Source organism: Xiphias gladius, chromosome 23, assembly GCF_016859285.1.
Source record: "Xiphias gladius isolate SHS-SW01 ecotype Sanya breed wild chromosome 23, ASM1685928v1, whole genome shotgun sequence".
Classification (NCBI taxonomy): domain Eukaryota; kingdom Metazoa; phylum Chordata; class Actinopteri; order Istiophoriformes; family Xiphiidae; genus Xiphias; species Xiphias gladius.
Genome location: NC_053422.1, coordinates 16,588,347 through 16,611,903, shown reverse-complemented (window position 1 = coordinate 16,611,903; position 23,557 = coordinate 16,588,347). Strand labels below are relative to the sequence as shown.

General features: G+C 39.5%; 2 protein-coding genes and 1 long non-coding RNA gene across 5 annotated transcripts; 2 read left to right on the top strand and 1 right to left on the bottom strand.

Moving 5' to 3' along the window:
* Positions 1-3,198: 3,198 nt before the first annotated feature.
* Positions 3,199-5,641, bottom strand: LOC120785512. Of its 2 annotated transcripts, XR_005706616.1 has the most exons (4): positions 5,533-5,641; positions 5,269-5,430; positions 5,070-5,180; positions 3,199-4,112 (listed from the first exon to the last, which is right to left on the bottom strand). It is a non-coding gene; the product is annotated as an uncharacterized LOC120785512 (long non-coding RNA). The 2 variants fall into 2 exon arrangements; XR_005706615.1 differs by having other exon boundaries at positions 5,269-5,641.
* A 2,754-nt stretch (positions 5,642-8,395) lies between these two features.
* Positions 8,396-16,002, top strand: LOC120784902. Of its 2 annotated transcripts, XM_040119027.1 has the most exons (11): positions 8,396-8,516; positions 8,925-9,009; positions 10,952-10,966; positions 11,057-11,187; positions 11,258-11,393; positions 12,154-12,438; positions 12,634-12,972; positions 13,060-13,250; positions 14,436-14,537; positions 14,658-14,756; positions 14,843-16,002. In XM_040119027.1, exons 2-11 carry the CDS (start codon positions 8,925-8,927, stop codon positions 15,059-15,061), a joined length of 1,602 nt encoding a protein of 533 aa, XP_039974961.1. In that variant the 5' UTR covers positions 8,396-8,516; the 3' UTR covers positions 15,062-16,002. The 2 variants fall into 2 exon arrangements, with proteins under 2 accessions (XP_039974961.1, XP_039974962.1); XM_040119028.1 differs by having other exon boundaries at positions 8,396-9,009.
* Positions 16,003-16,138: 136 nt separating this feature from the next.
* Positions 16,139-22,325, top strand: prpf19 (pre-mRNA processing factor 19). Its single transcript, XM_040120835.1, has 16 exons — positions 16,139-16,370; positions 16,580-16,729; positions 17,713-17,789; positions 18,249-18,390; positions 18,580-18,653; positions 18,760-18,825; positions 18,936-18,977; positions 19,107-19,181; positions 19,312-19,387; positions 19,498-19,607; positions 19,753-19,908; positions 20,044-20,113; positions 20,201-20,374; positions 20,653-20,735; positions 21,178-21,283; positions 21,401-22,325. The coding sequence occupies exons 1-16, from the start codon at positions 16,352-16,354 to the stop codon at positions 21,496-21,498; spliced, it is 1,518 nt and encodes a 505-aa protein (XP_039976769.1). The 5' UTR covers positions 16,139-16,351; the 3' UTR covers positions 21,499-22,325.
* Positions 22,326-23,557: the final 1,232 nt, after the last annotated feature.

Sequence of the window (23,557 nt, the reverse complement as noted above, 5' to 3'; positions counted from 1 at the left end):
CCTTTTTCAAGTCCAACACTATGAATGTCTTCCAGATAAGACTGTCTGAAAATGCAATAGATTCCAATAATGATAAGTTTTCATTTGCTCACATCTTTAAACCAGTAGGGTTTTCTCAAAAATATGGCTACATACACTCCTTTCATCTTGTGTGCATTGGTTTGCACACACTGGAGGAGCCGCCTTCTGTTCCTCCACTGTTGCTTCAAAGTACACTAACACAAAAAAAAATTCTCAGCTGACAGTCTCTCAGTTCATACGGTGTTGAGTGTAAATACTTTAGAGACCAAAGAAAAGTTGTTGTGCTCTTGTGTTTTGACCTATAATTAATATATTACACTTCAATGTTTAAAACCAAATGACCAAAAAAAAGGGTGATAGTCACATGGTCTTGTGGTCTCCTCTTCATCATAACTTTTATACGAGAGGCCTAGAGAGGAAGCCCAACGGTTAAAAACCACTGAGTACAAACCTTATGAAGGTATGTTAACATTACCAGACACCTTTTGAGCCCTTTTGATTTTTCTAAATTGTTTGAACATGCATCTACTGTATATTTCAGCATGATTTGATTTCCATATGTTTGACTAAAATTCATTCAAATGTCAGTTAATTTAAATCTGGAATAACATCAAAATGGATGCACATATATATATCACAGTATGCTAACATCATATTATACGTACTAACTATACATTTACCCTACTGCAGATGCTTATCATGTCAGTATACAGTTATCTAAGAAGGATTCAGATCTTTTACTTGAGTAAAAGCAGCAATACCACAATGCAAAAATACTTTGTAACAAGTAAAAGTCATTGTGCAAAATTCTGCATGAATAAAAGTTCATAATTATTTTTAGCTAAATGTACTCAAAGTATTAAAAGTAAAAGTGCTCATTATGTAAAACGACCCCTCTACCAGAGTGTTATACTATGGAGAGCCAAGGCCCCATAAATTGTTCTTATAACTTGTGTGCACAAATTATATAATAATAAATATAATAAGACTTAAAGCATAATTAAACATAAGAACTTTTGAAGACTTCAGGGGCCCTCCTGTTAGTTTTGTTGCAGGGCAAGTCACTAATTTATAGTGACCTTACATAAATCCAAGCATTGTAGCTTTGAATGACTCAGTCATGTAATTCAAAATACTAGGGTAGGTGTGCAGTTCCTTTGATCAATAATATGCGCTATATTTAATAATTTGATCATATCTTTTGTATATTAAATTAAAGTAACTACTAACCATAGCTGTTTAATAAATATAGTGAAGTAAAATATTCTCTTCAAGTGCTCAAGTCGGGCCTATAAATACCTCTAAATTGTAGCCAATTGTATTTGGTTAATCTCTATTGTGGCGCATGCTGAAATTAACAGCAATTTTTCATCACATTTAGCTCGAAACAACATTAAAAAAAAGTGTGTGAATGCTTTAAAATGACTTTTTAGCAGATTTACAGCATTATTTGTGAACAGTGTCATATTTACTGTTCTTGTAAAAAAAAAAATCTGGTTGTAGTGTCAGTGTTAAATTTAAATATTAAATAAAAATATAAATGATAAATTATAAATCTAAATGTTGGTGACACTAAATATTCAGCTAATATGCAAATTCCCACTGTGGGCTAGCGGAAGTACCAAAATAAAAGCTCGGTGAAGCTATGCAGCACTATCCACGGTCTTCCTCAGGTCCACTCCAGCCTCAAAGCTGTTAAAATCTTGGTCCTAGGACTGTCATTATTTCATTTAATGTTATTTATTATTTCACAAACTAACTTTTAATAAATTTTTTTCTGGCAGAAATGTTACCGTTTAGATTTATAATAAATAATATCAATAAACAAGATGTGGTCAGTTCATCATCTAAGCAGCTCGCAGCCCGGCATCTGAAATGACTGGCCGCTACAATGAGCGCCGTCTTCCCGGGAGAAAAAGCGTTACCTCTGCGAGCCCTTTGGCAATTTAGCTCTGTTGTCTGTACCGTTTTTTAGAGACAGCAATAAACATTTAGATTTAACAGCATTTAGATTCAATGTTTAAAATTTAAAACTTAGTTTTAACATTTAAATGTATATTTAACATTTAGATTAAATATTTAGATTCAACATGCACGTTATTTTTTTTTTTTTTCAAGAAAAGTAAATAATGTAAAAATAGAAAGTAATGTTGCTTTCACTTCCAGCGTGCGCCACTTCCCAATCGGCGCCGCATTAATCTCCACCACAGACACAATGTTATAGGTGAGTCTTTGTGCTCAGTGAAACGGGCGATAAAGTCTTAACGAGCAGTCTCGCTCAAGGAGGGTTCATCATTTTGACACTTACCCATGCAAACAGGGGCGCTCGGCCACAGCAAGCACTATCGCCGCCTGCCGGGCTTTAAAATGCACAACCCCAGTTAAAGTTCCGACCCGTTAAGATATTTACAGCTCATCGACACTTCACTTCTGACACATTCCTGCCAGGCAAACGCCTCCATGTGCGCACAGTATTGAGACAGGAGAGGCACGATGTACGTACCCTACTCTGTCCTGTTACTATTGGCGGTGTGGCCGGTGTATAGGGAGCGTCGTCCGCCCCCCCCCTCACTGGGCGTTTCCACGGTGGGACCTTTGGTGCGTTTAAACACCGTCGGAAATGGCTGCCGTTGAGAGGCCCCATCTCAAAATTAATCCATGACTCAAGTCACATCTATGCTGCATCAGTTTTCACGATGCAGAGACTGTCGTTATGATTTAAATTGACACCACATTTACTCGGTATGTTGCCTGAAGCAACTTCCATTTTTTTCCCCCCCGTGCACGTCCATTTGCAATTTGGGTTCAGAGTCTCGTTCCTAGATGAAAAGTGGACGGGGAGAGCCAGGAATAGAACCGACAGCTAATATGCAGGTACTGAATGCTGGATACCACTGGACAGATTAATACCTATTAAGCTCAGACCTTAATAAATTATTGGTCCAATGTTGTTTTCCACTCTACTGCAGATTTTTAACAGTCCAATGAGGCAATCGACTAAGCTTTCAAAAATCAGGAGAAAACGTCGTTTCCAAAACGTGAAACTCACAGTATAGTCACAGTCTTTGCATGTAATGCAGACAAACACTTCTATCACAAATATCACATTTTTAAATTTATCTCATGACCTGATGGCCGAGGCACAAGAGGAGCTTTTGGAAAAAAAAAGGTCCATCTTACACAAGAGCTACAGATATGTGAAAAGATTCAGTCCAACAGTTTCCAGCTGTAGGACTTTAATTTTTACAAAGTCTAAAATAGATATGAAAAATATCCCGCATTACTTCTCAAAATGTAATGATAAAAGCCACACTGACACTTTGTGCAGCTGAAGGCACTTGATAAATGTTTGAAACAACCACATAAAAAACAAAGATATAAAATATATAAAGCTGGTAATTGTGGCTTAAATTGTTAAGTTTTTCATTTTGACATCCGTGAGTGTTGCACTCAGTTTGAGTCTCCAGTCTCTGAAATCTGCTACATAGACTCACTTTAGGCCCTCACTGTAACATCATCTCACCTGCCTTTCATATCTTTAGCAGCGGAACAAAGGCAAAGTCAACGTGTATATTACACATTCTAAATATAACCTCTATTCATAGCAAATACATGTATATTCCACATTATACAGATAACCTGATTATGACAGTTCTTTCTTGAAACACAGCTGTAATTAAAGAACTACACTGAGTGAGGCTTATTGTCTCTTACCGTGTTTTCTCACTGCCTGTATGGTCCTTAAACTGTACACCTATCACAGTTGTGCAGGCTTGCAAGAATTTTTGTTTGTTTGTTTGGTTTTTTTTTTACTGTGCGCATATCACACAATCCAATCGATGACTGAAATGGCTGTGTACCAGCTACTCACAAAGCACACTGCTGAATTCAAACCTGCACCACTTGAATTTTCAGTGTGTTCCCTAATGAAAGTTGAGTTTATGTGAGTTATAAACGTCACAGAAAGTTGAGTCTGAGCTGAGGGGAAAGGTCTGTCCTTTCAGATCAAACTTTGGCTCTGGGTCCGAGGAGAGCCAATTGGAGCCGACTGAGGGAGCTGGAGTGTCTCCCTGACCTCCTAGGACTGCAACCTGGAGAGAGCAGTGAAAAAAAAAAATGAAGGTACATGTCTTGTAAACGAAAAAGAGTCCACAAGTTCAAAGAGGGATATGATCTGAATTTAAAGGGGGAAAATCTTTAAATGAGGACTCTCATTTTCTTTTTTAAGTTAATTGGATTTATGTCAGTGGACTTGGATGCCCCCTACATTTCACGCATTTAAAGGGAATTCTATGTTTGTTTGTGTGTGTACCTCAGGCAAAGACTGTATTTTTTCTATTATTTCTAACCGGACTTATGGTAATTTATTCGCAGTGGACATAATGATGGAGATAATGATATCCTCAGAAAGTGTAGGTCATAATGAACCTACAAATATGTGTATCGTATCTTTGGGTTCAGATTGGAGTGTTGACTCAGAATCTGTGTGATTTTGATGCAAATTGATGCAGAGATGGACATTTTTCAAGTCTGTTTAAAAATTATGGTCAGGTGCCCTTATGAACAATGAAAACAGTCACCCCTCTTAATTTGTGATGGGGGACACAATCGAAAACCCTAGTTATGTACCGAAGTACATTCAAAAGTTTAGCTGAAGCTAAAGACCTTTTGCGTGAGACAAATGAAATGGGTATCTTCCAGCATTATAGCTTTTTTTTTGGCATGGAATCTCCTCCTTGTATTACTATCTCTCTGTCATGGCTTTCACTGAAACCTGAACATTTCGAGATATCCACCTGATCTGATTAACCCAGACTGCTGAAGCCTCATTTGAACTGAATGTATTTTTGAAAGGAACGGGGGAGTGTGGATCTTGTCCCATATCACTTATACAGTATTGTAAGCACATTAGCAACTGATCTCTTTGGGGCCAGTGTGAACAGGAGCAAGCAAAAACTTATTCAAAAACATATGGGCATGGGAATAATTTTTTAAGACACGGTGGCAGCTTTCAGCTGTTGATCTTGTTGGTGATGTATAACACCTACTGATGGCCCAAGGGAGGTAGTTGTGGGTCCTGCAGACACAAGGGGATTCAGTGTTGAGGCTGAAGTAGGTGGTGCAGCAGAGTGACTTGGGCGTGCAGGTTGATTTGTATCCTGCAATTGGAATGAAGATAATGAAATAAAAAATAGCAACACATATTGTAAACAGTCGGTCTACATGCCCATGTGAGGAAGTACTTACAGGGTAAGACACAGCAGTTGCTGTTGGCGTCTGAGGAGCAGACCTGCTCCTTTTGGAAGAGCTCTTTTTAAAACAGCACTTTCTCACGCAGCAACAGGAAACAATCACCACAAAGGTAAATCCCGACAATAGCAGCAACGTACAAAAATGTAGGGCCAGATTCTGTAGGAGCATGGAGATGATGAAACATCAGTAACCGTTTTTTCACACATTTTTCCTCTGTTGAGAAAAAAAACGCTATTCCCCGCCTTGCAATACCTTCACCTTCACAGTCAAGACCAGGTTGCCTTGCGGATCTCTGAAGTCAAAGGTGCCGGAATCTGTGCTCTCCACAGGATCAATTTCTATGCCATTATGCACAGACCAAATCCTCCCTCTGCCATTATGAAGATCCTGCTAGCTTCTGTGTCCATCAATGCGATGTGCTCCATTTCCCACTCAGGTTTAAAAGTCAGAGTCCACGAGGTAGAGGCAACATCTGCAGGATATTTGATGAGGAGCTGCTGGTTCACCTTTGTAACCAAGTGTTTATCGTACTCTGCGTGTGATAAAGAGAAGACTGTATAAGAACATTTGATCAGATACACAGCATATAAACTCACTTGCGGCTTCTATCAAGCTCCTACCCTCACCTTGTACAACGAGCTGTATCCCGGACACCAAAGTGTTGCCCTTTTTCCTGAAGCTGTAGTAGCCGTTGTCTGCTTGAGTGAGGTCGTGTATCAGCCAGGTATTACGATTCACCCGTCCTCTTCCTCCTTTATTGGTCTGAGGGTCAGTGCGATTCCACAGGACCTGTGGCTGGTCCGGACTGCGAAGGGGAGTTAACTCCAGGAATTCAGCCTTTCCTGGAATATCACAGTTGTACATAGCCCCATAATACCTCGTGATCTTTTGAGCACAATCTGAAGAAGCACATACAAAAAAAAAAACAACAACACAGACTTATTGGATTTTGGGTATATTGCACATAGCTAATAGAAATACCTATTTCCACAAGGGTTTTCTGATAGAATACAGTCTTTAAATATACAGTGTAGTGTAATATTCTCAATCCCCATTGTCAGTGTGATGACATCGTATAGTCTGTTATCCCCATATGAGATAGAAAAAGTTCCATCATCTCCTTCTCTCAAATCTGCCAAACGAATTGAGCCATAGGAAACTTTGAGGCGTGGTTCCTTTGACTGAATTGGTGGACAACAAAGATACATTTACCCATGAAAGAGCTTAGATTCTGCTTCTGTCTCATTCGTGATTCATGATCTGAACGGAAGCCAGACATCTGTCATTTTCCAGATCTCGCCTTGAATGGACGTCACAGCAATACTGGTAACAGTATAAAACTGCAATATCGGAAGCTGCTCAACTCCCCGTTATCCATCAGAGCTTCCTGGATCCCCCATGGCTCGGAGTGAAGTACGGCTGTCCATAGAAAAATAGGGGGCGTATAATCAAATGGTAAGTACAAACTACTTCCATCGCATCGATATTCATACTTAATATCAGCAGATGAACCTTCAGTCAGAACGATAAAAAGGAAGAAGAGAAGAGAAGAGAAGAGAATATTAAAGCAGAGTAGAAACAAAACATCCGAGGACATATAGTAAAATCATACTTTAAACAACTCCAGTGTATGGGATACCTCATTTAAGAGTGAAAATTTTACGAGTTATTTTGTAAATACCTGAATGTAATAACAGCTGCGCATGTGTAAACCAGCATTTTTGCGTTTTTATGTTTTCACTCCCCACTAAATAATCAGTGAGGACGCTATTCCATTTTCGTCTAGATTTACGTCACATTAATAATTTTTGAGCGTCACAAAATTAGTACAAGTGTAGACACATCTTAAAAATAAAAAAAGTCCCAGTAACCAATCGGCATATGTGGCAAAATGACCTTGCCTCTCCAACTATATTAACTCACTTTCAACAAAAATCTGAACAGCAAGAAAATCGTATTATACATGAGAAGTTAACTTATAACTAACCCAACATGTGAATGAATGAATGAAAAAATGAATAATTTATTAATTAAAGGGCACAAAGAAAGTGGCATGTAAAACTCTAAAACATAAAAGAGGCTTTGAAACTGTCAATGTGTTTTTCATTCAATTACGAATGAATTAGTTCAATTTAATTGAATTAATGTTTAATATTTAGTTTTCTTCCTGATCTTATATGTATTTCATTGTTGTTGTTGTTGTTTTTTTTTTTTTCATTACCTAATTTAATGTATTTTCTGATGAGACAGGTTTGGTGAAATGCATCATGTGGTGACTGTAATCATGTAGGGTTGGGTCGGTGGCGGCTGCTGTGTTCCATGTTCGATTTGATCTGATTGCAGAAGAGCATTCGGTAGCCACGCAATACTCACTCTACCGCACAACTAAACCCCTTTGCCTGCATTGTGCTGCATTTCATCTGTAGGGTAGTTCAAATGAGCTCCACTCACCACTGAAGACACTGGCAGCATGTCCTGCAGAGAAAGGGGAAAGGGTTTTCTACCATGTTAACTGCTGCAGTCACAACGTTTCTCTAAAGCCCCAGGAAGATAAAACTCAACATCGAGCAAATGACTTGACACAAAACAAACTGACAGACAAAGGGGTCGTCCACTCGCTGCGAAAAAAAATAACGGCTTCCTTCCCTGTTAAGGTCAAGTTTGTTTGTGTTAGTACTCCTCCAGCACACAAACCCCGGACCAGGAGAGGCCCGGGTCCCCATAGGTTGGGCTTCCTCCGCACTCTGCTTGCGTCTTAACTGCGTCATATCTGCGCAAACTGCGCATACATGGATAGCATACATACACCCAAACCGGGGTGGCGTTTTGTGTTGGGGGCCCCAAATGAGATCCTAGGGATCACAGCATGATCAAAGACCTTGAGGGAAAGCTTTCTGTAACATAGAAACGATGGTCTTCTGCTTTTTCTTTTCTTTTCTGTCCTCAGATTTCTGTAAATTCCTGACATTTTGGGTTTAATCTCCAAGGGTGTCCCACGTCGGAACGCTGCACTCTCTCGCGCTACTAGCGTATTTACAGAGGGGAACTGGCGAGAATAACGTGACATGGGGATGGATTCTGCGTATGAGCTTCTGAGAATACAACCTACCCGTCGCCACGCATAAAAGAAGGGGGCCAGTGCTCATGCGCGCTCTGCGGAGGACGTTGTTGTCCTCTTAGCTTCCCGCACTCAAAGGTCCACAAATGTCAAGCGCTGGACCAATTTCTCACACATCCTGCAGGTGAGTTTAGACTGTGTACGACCGACTGTGTGACCGTTAGTACATCATCAACGGCTGACGGCCCCGACGGTCCGCCGTGTCCCTGGGAATGTTGTCCAGCGGCTGGGAAACACATTGGGACACCTGAGTGGACAGGACTTGTGAGAGTAGACCGGGCGCCACAGGTCAGACTGCGAGAGTATTGGGAGTACGGGTGTTTTTTTTCTCTCGTCTCTCGTTTCTTCTTTTTTGGCTTTTTCTGCCGTTATGCGTCGCCCTGCGGAGGCATCGTCACAGCTGTCTCCGGGCTCCCCCTTGTGTAGCTTGTAGATCGATGATCGCATGTCCCGCGGCTGGCCGCTGGTTTTCAGAGGGGAACGGTGATGAATGACAGTCACGCGTGTATATCTCTCTCCCCTGTATTTGTAGATGAAGCAAACTGGTCTGTCTCTACAGCAGAAGATGTCCCGCTGTGTCCTACTCACTACCATTTTTACCCTTCCTCTTGCTGTGGGTAAGTTCTTGAGCATAATTTTAGTACCACTTTTTAATAAGACACTAATTAACACACTAACTAATTGCTTCAGTAATTGTTGATTAACATGTAGTAATGCTTTATATAAGCCACTCCTCAGGAGACAACTGGGAAAATCCCTTTGACTGGTGCTTATCCATTTGTATGAGTCATATACAGTAATGTAGATATTAATGTTGATAAAGTATCAACCTGTACTTATTGGTTACTCCAATTCTGATAACATGTAGGCCTACAGTTTTTATATAAAAAAAAGGTTAATAGAGAATAAACAAGACTTTAAAGAGTTATATGAAAACCATAAAGAGTTACAGGTTTCTCACTTTCTAAGACGCTGACAGTGAGTAAGTCATGTGAAATTATAAATGTAAATATAATTGTAAGTCATTGATAAAGCTTTCTTAACATAATCTATCACATCTGCAGTTCTAAATCTAAATTAGTAATTTATAAGTGGATTGCCAAAGTCAGAGGTCAAACAGGCCACTGGAGGGTCTGTATTTTCAAAAAGTCAGGAAAAAAGGCAGCAATCCAGGTTTGTCAGCTGATTGATTGTTAGTAAAATGATTACCAAATGATTACCACATGAGGTGAATCTTTTGATAAAGAATAAAGCAAATGATAAAGGAAAAGTGAAATGCAAATGCCTCAGATTAAAAACTTAAAACAGACGAGAATTTAAAATTACAGAGATGGGAAGGTAAAACCACAAGAAACTTTCCTATAAAAGTATTTTTACAAAGGGATTTGAAAGATTTGATGGATGTAGCCTGTCTTATCTCGATTGGCAGCGTATTCCAAAGTCTGGGGGCTCCAACTGAAACGCACTTCACACTGATCTAATGGAACGCACAGCCACAGAAGAACTCAATGAATCCATGATATAATTTGGAACAAAGCCATTTAGTGCTATTTAAAATCAGTGCAGAATTTAATAGGGAACCAGTGTAAATCGGCTAGCACAGGAGTAATCCGTTCATATTTCTTGATGCTAGTTATAATTAGGGCAGCTGTGAGTAAAATGCCTTGCAGTGGTCCTGGTGAGAAAAAAATGGAAGCTTTTAAAACTTTGTGTAGGTCAACAGGAGGCAAAAATGATGCTATTTATGAATGGACAACTTTCTTCACTTGTCCATGAAGACTGAGATCTGAAAATTTACAACAAGATTGTGAGCAGTAGACTTAATAATTTTGTCCAGGCAACTTAGCTTGCCATCAGAAAGGCTGGTACATTTTTTTAAGCGCCAAAAAGAATGACTTGTTCATTTCTATAATGGTTTTGGACATCTGGCATGCAATATAATTGAGGCAGTAGATTAGCTATGCTTTTAGTGTTACTGGAATTAAGGGGAACATACTGTAAAGCTGTGTCATTTGCATTAACAGTGATTAGGAATATTATGGTTTCTTATAACCTGAAAATAAAAGTGGACCCTTGCGGAATAACCACACTTAACTTGAACTACTGAAGAATATGTCTGAGTGCAACAGAGAAAGTTCTGTTGGTAAGGTATGAATGTAGCAGATATTAAGCAGTACCCTTAAGGCTTACCCCAGTTTTTAGGCGATGCGGGAGAACAGCATGATCAATAGTACCATAAGCTTTGCTCAAATCTAATAGAACTAGGATTGCACAATCACCTCTGTCATTCGCCAGAAGAAGGTAATTGACGACCTTAACGAGTGCTTACTCAGTGCTATGGTAAGCTCTAAAACCTGACTGAAAACAACTAAATGATTTATTAACCATTAATAAGGTCATTAATTACTTTACAACGTATGAATACTTCACAAATATAAATGTAAACTATACTATAAAGTGGTACCATGATTTCTTAAGTGATACTCCAGTGCATGTGAGGTCTCTGCAGTGTGTTGTACAAGATTAATAATAATCATATGAATTCTGATTTTCTCACAGGTTGGGTCATACCGGGTGAGTCAGCAGCCACATTTCATCACATATCCTTCGCTTACAGAACATATTAAAAGTAGAGGTTGCTGACTTTCTTTTCTACACTGACAGCTGAAAGAGAAGACCCCTGGATAGTTTGTGCCGGGAAGGAATTTCGTCTGCCAGTGTACTCGACATCCAGAACGGTGACTTTTACACCAAACCCTGAGGGTCCGAAGCGCGTCCTGCTGGAAAAAAACACGGTGAGTGTGCCTGTGCTCATGTTTGTGTTTGTTGTGCGTACAGATTGTCTAAACCTATTTACAAATTCAGGTAATGGACCCACGGTTTGAGTGGACCAGAGATAAGATGTTAGTCCTGAAAGAAGTGACTCACAGTGATCAGGGACTTTATGCCATCAAACTGTTCTCTGGATTCACCTACGAGACTGTTCGTCTGGTTGTTTCAGGTATGATAGTTTTCACTCTTTTTTTTGTGTTCATTTTGCTCTGGAGCCATAAATGATTGATCACCTGCCTCTATGCCTGGCTTGAAATTGAACATTTTTATCATTTTCCTTCCCATCTGATCATCAGATGTATTCAGATCCCTTAATGTAATATAAGTATCAAAACAATACAAGTATCAGTGCATAAGTAAAAGTCCTTTGTTCAAAAGCTGACTTAAGTAAAATATGGATGTATAATCAGCAAAATGTACTTAAAGTATCAAAACTGGTTCCTTTAGTAACTGATATGTTTTTATATTTTGTGTTATTGGACTGTTAATGCTAATGCATGAGTGAGTAAGCAGCATTTTCTTGCAGTAGCTGGTTGAGGTGGAGCTAGTTTTAGCTTCTTTATGTACAGTTAGGTAGTGTAGTCCAGTGGTTCCAATCCTAAGGGCTAAAAGATAAAAGATAAGACCAAATAAATTTGTATTCATTTTTTGGACTTTTCTCTAATATTTTCTTTTCTGTGAAATGGACATTTTAAAATTTACGGCCTAATCCAAATGTAATTAGTAACTACAGCTGCCAAATAAATGTTGTGCAGTAAGAAGTACAATATTTACCTCGCAAATGTAGTGAAGCAGAAGTATGAACCAGCATAAAATTGAAATACTAAATTTCACCTAAATTTTGGACAGTACTTGAGTAGATTAATTTACTTACTCTCCACCACTGCTGAACATCCTCCCTAATCCCTTACTTCTTCATCCTGCTTCAGAATGCATTAAATCCTACCACAGACACTACGGGGAGAACTTTGAGCACAACATCCCTGAAAATGGCTACCTACTGGAGTTTTCTCCTCGGGGTGCTCCACCTGAGGCCATGCCCATTGTGCTGTGGAACCGGACGGACCCTGAAACCCGCGGAGCGGGGCGGGGTCGGCTGCTGCGGGGTGGGAAGGTCTGGGTGGCTGAGAGAGTGACGCAAGTGGACCAAGGCAACTACACTGTGAGAGACACACAGGGGAAGGTGCTGTCCCGCAGCAATCTCACTGTCCAAGGTTAGAAGAGACAAATCACAAGAGGATGAGTGTTTTAAGAAGCTGACTAATGAATTTCTTCAACTTTAGGGTCCTATCAATGGTAATGGTTATACTTTTTCTTTCCCTTTCCACCTGACACCCTCTCCTACCTTAACATTTCCTTCATCCTCCACGCCTCTCTCTCTCTGTTCATGATCCTGCCTGTGGATGCAGGGCACTCCTTCAATGTCACCCGCTTCACCAAGGAGTCTCTAAACCTGCCCCTATTTCTTCCTGTCCCCCATGCCCACCTCATTTTTATCCCCACCCGATACCCCGAGGAATCCTCCCTGGGCCCTTTCGACCCCAAGCCCCCCCGTAGCCCTGTGCAGCTGATCCGTGACGGCCAAATAACAGACCACGACATGCGCTACAGGGGCCTTATCTCCCTGAGCAGGAAGAGTACTGTAAATGAGGTCGTCATAGCGAGGCTGACCTCAAGGCATGATGGGGTGTATGAAATCAGAGATGGGGATGGCAACCTGGTGTCCTCCACCTTTTTGCAGGTGATCGGTGAGTGACAGCATGTCCGCATGTTTTTTTGTATCGGGATGCTTCTCCACAGTCTCTTCCTCCAAATATCTGTCCCATCTCATCTAGTCTCTCCAGAAAAGGGGGTCAAATGGCGAGCCCTCCTCAAGTCCATCGCTGTCCCTTCTGGGGTTGTTCTGTCACTGGCTAGTTTCATCCTGTTTGTGAAAAACTACCCAAACTGCAGCCTGTCGCAGATCATCGCTGGCCTAAGAGCGACACGCAGACGGCGAGCCAACCCCCCAAGAGTTACCATCCAGGTGAGGAAATCAGAAAAAATTACATTATTCTACATATTACTATCGATTGGTTTCTGTTTATGCTGTACATATCATAGTTACATGACTGACATACATTAGCTGAATTCATTTGTCTTGTACATTTTGTATATCTTGCATATATTTTGTTAATTTTGCATATACACTGTTGCATCTCTTCTTACTATCACTACTCCATTGTTTTATTGTTCACTCAGTACAGTTGTTTATCTTTGTACATATGTCTGTATGTACTTTTGCTACTGTTTTGCACTATTTGGAGATGCTTAACTGCATTATTTTGTGCTGGTACTTAGTATGTGCAATGACACTGTGGTTGAAGCTATAGTAATCTTATCTCATCTAGTGGCCCCACTGGCTGGGACAGTTGTGTGTGTAGGAAAATTAATCTATGAGCACCATACATTTCGTTTATTTATTTATTTTTCCCATTCCAATAAATCCAGTCTTGGGTCAGTTTAAAAGCTAACCATATAGTGTAGACACATTCTTCACATTCACAATACTTGTGTGAAGTAATTGTAATTATAGTAATAAACTTCATTGATATAGCACTTTCCTTAACAAAGTTGCAAAGTGCTTTCCAACGAATGGAATAAATAAATAATAAAGGAACTTAATTTATGTGATGCAATAAGTCATATGTTACATTTATTCTTTAGACAACACAAAATCAACATAGAATTTATGAATCATATGCCAGGACTGGGTTTTACACTTATTTTAGTCAATGTCTGTCCATTGACAATACTCTGTTTTTGCCAAATTCCGAGGTTATTTCAAAATAAAACATACAGAAAGGTGACCAAAAAAACGAATAAATGAGTGGAGAAACATAGCAAATGCAAATGCCGCCACACAGGGCACGAGGGGTAAGTGAATAGTTTGATGTGTATGAAAAAGATGAGGATCCTATGTCATGGCCTTCGCAATCGGCAGATCTCGACCCTACTGAATGTCGCGCACGGGTGACACAGACCGACATTTTAAACAGTGCTCTCCACCACCAGTGTTGTTCTTCAGCAAAAGAACGATGATTCATAAATGAGGTCAATTGTTTTTGTCATGTTTTTCTCCCTTGGAATCTCTGATGGCCTGACCACTGCACTGAGTTTATGTGTGTCTGTGTCTGTATGTGTTTGTATGTCTGTTTTTGTGTGTGTGCAGGACTACAGCCAGCCCAGCCATGAGTCCCCAGGCTACTACAGTCACTCTCAGCAGTCTGGAACACCAAGAAAATGGGCCCCAAGAGCCAGTCCTACTCATACTGTAAGGCTGGTTAACAGAATTCAATGAGTTGGCAGGTTTTGTCTCTTAACTTAAAACTGTTAAATTGTGTATTGTGTCTGTGTGCATTTGCTATACGTGTGCTGGTGTTTGTATTTCCAGCGTTACACTCCAGTTATGGTAGGGACTCCGAGAGCTGAGAACCATGGAATACGCAGTTTGGCAGCTGTGAGCTCCCCTAGTCGTAATTCAACCACTGAGGTAATACAGCACCACACTCCAGCTGTGAGTATTTGTATGTAACAGACTAAAACATTTTTTAAACATATGTCTTCATTCCTCCCTAGCGGGACACATCTAATGGGGAAGAGAAAAGGATTTCCTTTTCCCTGCCTGGGGCTTCTGATTGCCTCCACTCCTCTGAGGACTGTATTCAATTCCAGATCAAGAAAGATGGAGATAAAGACAGGTGGAACAAATCAAAAGAATACTTTTCCACACTGCCGCTGGACATGGACACCTTTGAATCCTGCAGTGTTTACACTTCAGAGAAACTGAACTTATAAAACAGAGAATTGGAGCTGAAATAAAGGGAGAAGAAATATGAGCTATGGAGAAATAACTGTTTTGGATTCTCTGGTGGAAAAGAAAGATATTACCTGTGCCTTCTGCATCTTAGTCTAGTTTTAATGTTTTGGTATCAATATTGCATGTAATCTTTCCATGTAATTTTACTGAATCATGAGTGGAACATTAGTCTTCCAGTCTCATATTATCCATTTCTTGATATTGGCTGATGGTGCTCCTGAAATCTCCTGCTGTTACCTACCTCTAGACCCTCAGGACCAATGTTACCTGCACTGTATTTGCTGAGTGGCTGTACATGTATGTCTGTGTGTATAATATGATCTCTAGGGCTATGTAGACATTAGAGTTGTGATACAAAAGGCTGCAAAAGGGAATATTTAAATGCTGTACAGTAATGTAGGGTTAATTGAAGTGTTTAGCCATTCCTCATTTGACAGCAATTAATTATCATATTAAATGACCATTCTGCAGTTTAATGATTTTTAAAATGATATAGTGTATAAACCCTCAAGGTAAATGTAGTAATGGTTATGTGAAATGTAACATGTTCCACCAAATATTGCCTATTGCCTATTGATCTGTGAACTTTGTGTACAGGATAATATCTTATCACCACATCTTTTTTATTGACAAAAGATGTTGGACTGTTGCTTATGATATTTTTGCAGCAACAAAATGCCGTCTCTGAAACAACAAAATGAATCTTTAGTGCACATATTTTAGATAATAATCTGCAATATGCTTTTTTTTTTGTTGTAACTAAAAATATTTTCAATACCAGTTATTCTATGCATTATGTTTTGATGAATCTTAGTATATAAGATATAAAGAAAAAGTAACAAATGGCCATCACAAGCTGCTAAAGCTAAAGGTGATATTTAATTGATTGTCTGCATGACAATTCAACATCTGTACATATTAAAATAAAAAAAAGCCATTTATGCTCACATTTGAGAATAATTAATTTTTTAATTTTTTTGCGTGATAAATTACTTTTCAGTCTATCTATTAATCATTTCAGCACTTATTTTTGGTGCATCGATCAGAGCAGTAGTGTTGCTCCGGCCTTAGGGGGCAGTGGCGCACATGTGAGGCTTGGGCGTAGAAGAAGAAGAAACCCCGGTTGTAGCGGCAATGAAAGGACAGCGTGCTACTTCCAATTTGAGCAAAACATAAGTAAAGTGTAAATTAGCAATAATAAACAATCTAAGAACAGACAGAGCATTATTCTGTTTCTTGGAAGGGATTCTTAGGACTGCGTCGGGAGGATGTCTTTGGTTTGTGCAAGTAAGTGAAGTTAACTCATTCAAATGACGGAGGCAGTGCAGGTTAGCTAGGAATCGCGCTAATGCTACTAGCTAATGTAGCTAACGTTAGCGGCCACGCAGTGCCGCCTTCCATTGGGGGTAGTTCCTCGGTCTTGGTTGTTTTCTGGTTATTTTATTGTTGGTTTCGTGTTTTTTGAAGTTGTACTCGCATTTGTTTCTATTCTCCAGTCTCCAACGAGGTGCCGGAACACCCGTGCGTCTCTCCGGTGTCCAACCAGGTGTTTGAGCGCAGGCTGATCGAGAAGTACATCGCGGAGAATGGGACGGACCCCATGAACGGACAACCGCTGTCTGAGGAGCAGCTCGTAGATATCAAAGGTAAACCACTGAGAGCAGCCAAAAATGTAAATACTCATCTCCCAGTTTATGAGGAAACGTTACACCTCGCTAAACCCAATGCAGATTAATTCAACACTCCTGTAATAAGTTTTGTGGAGTCTCAGGTGTTGATTCATATTTATGTTTAGTTTAGAAGCTGAAGTTTGGGGTGACTACATTATACTGAGAGGTAGTTGGTGTTTTTTCAGTCCCATTTATATCAATGAAGATACACAAAATAATAGGAAAAAACATTCAGCGCAGCACAACACAGTACAAATCACCTGCAGCTCAGACTTCCTCCTCCAAAATGAATCAACATTTCTCTTAAACGGTTTCAACAAAAGCTGAACATTCATGAAGGTATTGTTAATTGCATGCTGTAATATTAAGCTGTTCTAGTTTTATCAGTGTTTATCTGGTGTTGTATGTAACCTATAACGGTTTTTTAAATTATTGATTTAGACTGAGGATTATTTTCTTGATCTTTGTTTTATAAAATGTCAGGGAAAAATTGATAATTGCCCATCACAAAAGACCTAAATTATTTTTTTTAATATTCCTTGTTTCTTCCAAACAACAGTCAAAACCCCAAAATGATACAGTTCACTATCACATTAGACAAAGAAAAGCAGCAGATCCTCACAACTGATAAGACGGAACTGGGGAATTTTTGCCACTTTTGCTTGAAAAATCCTTAAATTGGTTACTAATATATTTCCTCTTATTCTGCCAATTGATTAATTGCCCAGTTGACCAGTTATTTCAGCTGATTAAAGGTGCTAAGGCAAATATCAGATATTGTACTTAATTCAGTAAAGAATTTCCCCCATAGTAGAGTACTGTGTGACTTGCCCTTCTGTCCTGCAACAAGTGTCCCTGAAACCTCAAAAATCATCATTAATAAACAAGACTAACTTGATGTAATTATTAATGATGAGAGGCTGCTTGTTTTGAACATTAGCAACTTTTCTTTTTTCTAGTGTCCCACCCTATTAGACCAAAGGCACCATCAGCAACAAGCATTCCTGCCATTCTCAAGTCCCTTCAAGATGAATGGGTAAGTGTTGTTAACCTTGAAGAGTCGCAAAGAGGAAATCCACAACAAAACGCCTTTGTACTGTCAATGGTACTCAGAATTTCTGTTTTTAATAAACTGGTGACTTTTTCTTTCTAGGCCATTTTTCACTAATATTCCTAACAGTTATTAACCTTCGTTGGAATATAATGTATTAGTCTTTTGAATAACTGAAAATGACTGAAAAATCTTAGTTTGTAGATGTAATTACATCGTGCCATCTCTCTTTTCCCACTTGACACATACAATGCATTCAGTGTTACTCCCTGGTTGTTGTTGAAATCCAATCTAGGAATTATGAGCCACGTTGATAATTGAAAGAAGAGCTTCTCATCTAACTAGTTTAGTTGTTTTCTTTTTTTTCTTTTTTTTACTTTTTAAAATATTGATTTTAGAACATGAGAAGAGTTCCTTCATCCTGTCTTTTCTTTTCTGTTGTAGGATGCCGTTATGCTTCATAGTTTCACCTTGAGGCAGCAGCTGCAGACTACTCGCCAAGAACTGTCTCATGCCCTCTACCAACACGATGCCGCCTGCAGAGTCATCGCTCGACTCACCAAAGAGGTCACTGCTGCGAGAGAAGGTGGGTTAACAGCAGTTTTTCTGTGTCCTCTGCTGTAAGACATAATTCCAGTTGTATGGCACATAGGACGGCTTTAAGACGATTCACAGCTCACTCCAGATACTGCTCTAAACCTACTTGAGCTCATAGATAATATAGTGGGAGCATGTTTTTCTTATCTTATCCTATCTTTCTATTTCCTTCTTATAGCTCTTGCCACACTCAAACCCCAAGCTGGACTGGTTGCCCCTCAGGCAGTTCCTGCCTCTCAGCCAGCTGCAGCCGTGAGTGATTGATTTTTCATTTCAGTCGATAAGTTACTCATCAGAAATGCTCATCATCACGTTTTGCCATATTTGCTCCTAAGAGTGTGTGTTTATGCCCTTGCAGGGTGCTGGTGGAGAACCTATGGAGATTAGTGAACAGGTGGGAATGACCCCAGAGATCATCCAGAAGGTGAGACTGTCCCTTTTACCTACATAAATCACCATTTGGCACTAAGCTTCCATTTTCTTAAGCAGCTCTAAGATGTGTTTTAATATGCCTTTTTTTTTTCCTGTTTTCAGCTCCAAGACAAAGCTACTATCCTCACCACAGAGAGAAAGAAGGTATTATATTTCTCTCATTTTGCCAAATTTTGTCAATTTCTGTTGTAATATCTCATTTTAGTATAAACTCTGTGTTACTATGCAATATGTTTTTATACTCCTTGTAATGACCTAACGTTATTTCTCTAGAGAGGAAAGACTGTGCCAGAGGAGCTGGTTAGAGCAGAGGATCTCAGCAAATACCGCCAAGTGGCCTCCCATGCTGTAAGTCTTTATTTCTGTCTGTTGAGTGTTAATTACCGGTTCCCGTTTTTGATCAGGAGGCTGCAACTTCAAGTGATCTTCAAGTGATTCAATCTACATACTGTCAACATGCTCCCTTTGTTGCCTTCAGGGTCTTCATAGTGCCAGTGTTCCTGGTATTCTGGCTCTGGATCTGTGTCCCTCAGACACCAACAAAGTGCTCACTGGTACATTGAATAAATCTTTTGATTTTTAAAAACGTTTGTGATTTGTTGGCACGCAAGACATCATTTGAAGCATCTTTCATTTGATTTTGACCCCGCCTGTGTTCTTGTAGGTGGAGCTGATAAGAACGTGGTGGTGTTTGACAAGAACGAGGAGCAGATTGTGGCGACACTTAAGGGTCACACAAAGAAGGTCACCTCTGTCATTTACCATCCATCTCAGGTAACTTTTCCTTTCTTATTTTGAAACATCAACCAGTCAAAATACTGTATCTTCAGATAATCAAATAAAAAGCAGATCTTGGAGGCATCTAACTTTTTTCACTTTTTCCCTTCCACCTTCTCCCTTGCTATCTTTTCCCCTCTAGTCTGTGGTCTTCTCTGCATCTCCAGACAACACCATCCGTGTGTGGTCTGTCACCGGAGGCAACTGTGTCCAGGTGGTTCGTGCCCACGAGGCAGGTGTCACTGGACTCTCCCTACATGCTACTGGGGACTACCTGCTCAGCTCCTCTGAGGATCAGGTGTGTTTGCAACTTGAAAAAAAAAATACCCACAAACCCCCTGCTTTTATAAATTACAGAATTAATGGTGAAAGCTCTCCATTTTCTGTTAAACTGCTTCACCACTCTAACATCACTGTTAATTTTATCCTACAGTACTGGGCTTTCTCTGATATCCAAACTGGTAGAGTCCTTACCAAAGTAACCGATGAAAGTGCTGGCTGTGGTAAGTGCCTATATGTTAACTAGTGTGTTTGACAGTCTAAATGAGTCCTCTTCCAGGTGGTAATGTTTCTGCCCCCCCCCCCCACAGCTCTCACCTGTGCACAGTTCCACCCTGATGGTCTCATCTTTGGCACTGGTACAGCTGACTCTCAGATCAAGATTTGGGATCTGAAGGAGCGCACCAACGTGGCCAACTTCCCCGGCCACTCTGGCCCTGTCACCTCCATTGCTTTCTCTGAGAACGGATACTATCTGGCCACAGGTGACTACTACTACTAACACCATTTTTACAGATTTTCCTTTTTTTTTATAAAATTGCAGGAAGATTTAGGAGTACACTCACCTATATTTCCTTTTTTAAATCCTACTGAGAAACCACAGAACAGAAAAAGTAGGGAACAAACACAAGATGTGTAAGAGCCACAGAACTATTGCTAACCATAGCATCTTCAGCCCTGGTTTTTGGCACTTAAGTGAGCTTGAACTGTATATTTAATTGCTTTATTGACACTGACATCCTTGTCTGATAATGTCCTCCAGGTGCCCAGGATAGCTCTCTGAAACTGTGGGATCTGAGGAAACTGAAGAACTTCAAGACCATCACTCTGGACAACAACTATGAGGTAAGAAAGGGCAGGTGTTTCTACTACTATAGATAATCGTCATTGTTTTTGCACTCAGAGAGTCAACTTGACCTTTTTAGACTTCTGTGTGTCTACACATTAAACAAATAAGCTAAATGTGTTAATTCGTAAAATGTAGAGGTAGTGGTGGTTGGATTGTTTTATAAATTTGGAGAGAACCAGGTTACCCACTTCATATTGCTTGATGTCTTAATGCTAAGCTAAGTCAACCACCTTCTGGCTCTAGTGTCATGTTTGCTGTACAGACACAAAAGTGGCATTGATCGTCGCATCTAACCCTCAGCAAGAAAGCGAATACACACATTTAATGTGACATAATTACTAAGATGACTTGGAAGTAAGAGTCTGAAAAGAGATACTAACAGAATATTAATGGGAAATAAATAACATGATTATCATTCCTTTTGTTTTTCTGTTCCAGGTGAAGTCCCTTGTGTTTGATCAGAGTGGTACCTACTTGGCTGTAGGAGGTTCTGACATCCGCGTCTACATCTGCAAGCAGTGGTCTGAGGTCCTCAACTTCACAGGTGAGGAACAAAAATGCCCATCTCTTTTCAAACACTCATCCAGTATGCACGTCATATGGTATTTGCTGTGAGGAAGTGGCAGATTTTTGACCTTGCTTTTTTCCTTTCTAATTGTAGATCATACAGGATTGGTGACTGGAGTGGCCTTCGGAGAGAACGCTCAGTTCCTGACCTCTGCAGGAATGGACAGAAGTCTCAAATTTTACAGTTTGTAGAAAAACATACATTCAGGATGGGAGGACGGCAAAAAAAAAGTGAGAGGAGGATAGAGAGGTCTCTGTCTGAGCAGTCACTATCCTGGACACAGAATTAGCATAGACCTGTAATTTGTAGAAAAAGAAGAAAAGAAAAAAATCAGTGCTAACTTTGCTTCTTTAGTGTGTTAGTCGCCATGTCCAGGAAAGAGAGCCCATGAAATTATCTGCCAATTTAAACCACAGCAGCGTGGCTAAGATAACAATGTTTGTTGGCACTGAAATACAAATGATGTTAAATGAGATGCAGAAGTCAGTGTAATGTTCCCATCTGATTTGCCAGCAATTATGGTTTTACCGTAGTATTTTTGCTTTTTTTGTGTGTGTGTGTGGGGGGGGGTGGGGGTCTAAAATTGCTTGTAATTCAACTCCAGCGTTGTAGTACACCTCTACACTGAATTGTACGTTGTGTAGCCACAGTCTGCTTTGCTTTAATATAGACCAGCTTCATTACAGTACCTTTAGGGTAAGATGAAAATAATCTGTCGTGATGAACAGTACAGCTAAGCAGAAGATGAACAAGTGTATGAGATTTATTTTCCTCTGTGACAAATTTAGTCTTGTTTAACCTCCCTTCATTTTCATTTCCTGTTTTATTTGTTCCAATTATACTTTTTTTTTTCTCCAATTGTATATTTCTTGTTACTTGCTATTTTACCCGTTGCACCACTTCCCTTTTACAATAAAATAAAATATCTTTTGTATTGCCATACATGCATTTGTCAAATTAAGACTAAGGGCACTGTTGGGTCCTCTTAAGGAAATAAAGTAATTTCACTTTGCCTCCATTTTCAGACAGTTCATCAGGTTACACAAAATTTTAGTTGCTCAGTAAGTGCATATTAGTCCATATCTGCCTGATGATATTCATTTGTTGTCATTTCATGATAAAGTCAAACTACAAATGTTGGTGTGTGTCACCCTCCACTCCAAAATGTGTGTTTCTTTTTGGTACTTCTCTTGGGTGCTTGAGTTTCCCTGTGCAGAATAATGAATGCATAGTTTGACACTAAAAAGCTGTTTAGACATCCATCTGCATAAGCTGAAAAACAATCTGTGCTGGCCTTTACATAAATTTAAGCACTATACATGTGAATGTGATTTTTGTAACCAAAGCACTAAATACAAGTCACTCATTGGTTCATTGTGCAGCTAAGAAAGTGCCATGTGGGAAGCTGAAGGTTTGTGTGCACATACAGTAAGAATGGACTTTTCATTGCAGTAGGAGACATCTTGTCCAGTAGCTGAACTTTGTGATATATTTGAATTTTTATAGTTTGAATCTTCCCAATGAAGGAGAAAGAATGGATGTAATGTTAGAAATCCTTAACAAGGTAATTCAATTCAGGACAATGAATCAGAGGATTCATTGTCCTGCATAATTCCTACAAAATTCCTTCACAACTGAAACATACTGTATTCCTGAGGGACTTTTTATATTCCTCTGGGACTTTATTTTTTGTTTTAGGGGATCTTAATATTTCCATGATCACGACAGTCCAGGAAAAGCATTTTTAGGAGGTAATGTCACAACATGTTTTATATTCAGAGGCAGTGTTGGAATGTAAGAAAGGACATATACTCAAAATTGTACATAAGTACACATTTTACGTACTTGAGTTTTTTTCTTTTCATGCCATTTTTCTAAATTACATTTCTCATGCAAAGATAACATGGATTTAATGACTCCAGCTGCTCAAATGTGAAGATTAGTTCCCTTTTAATTATGTTAATCTCGAATAATTTTGAGGTTTGGACCACAGGTTGGACAAAACAAGCATTGTGAAGGAGTCACTGTGGGCCCTGGGAAATTATGATGGGTATTTTCATTTTCAAAAATTTTTACAATCAACTAATCGAAATATAATCAAGAGATTAACCCATAATGTATAGTTATAATCCTATGCAAATACTTAAAAAATTACCTCGATCAGCTACAACAGAAAAAGTACTTAGTAAACATTGATGAATTAGTAATGATCTAATGATTACAGGGCCCATTTTTCTGCATTAGTACTTC

Bases quoted from the DNA above. Each gene is read 5' to 3' on its own strand.
- prpf19 (XM_040120835.1), top strand. The intron at 18,391-18,579 runs GTGGGTTAACAG...TCCTTCTTATAG, and splicing joins GGTCACTGCTGCGAGAGAAG to CTCTTGCCACACTCAAACCC. The intron at 20,114-20,200 runs GTAAGTGCCTAT...CCCCCCCCACAG, and splicing joins CGATGAAAGTGCTGGCTGTG to CTCTCACCTGTGCACAGTTC.
- LOC120784902 (XM_040119027.1), top strand. From the start codon at position 8,925: ATGAAGCAAACTGGTCTGTCTCTACAGCAGAAGATGTCCCGCTGTGTC. The intron at 11,394-12,153 runs GTATGATAGTTT...ATCCTGCTTCAG, and splicing joins TGTTCGTCTGGTTGTTTCAG to AATGCATTAAATCCTACCAC. The intron at 12,439-12,633 runs GTTAGAAGAGAC...CTGTGGATGCAG, and splicing joins CAGCAATCTCACTGTCCAAG to GGCACTCCTTCAATGTCACC.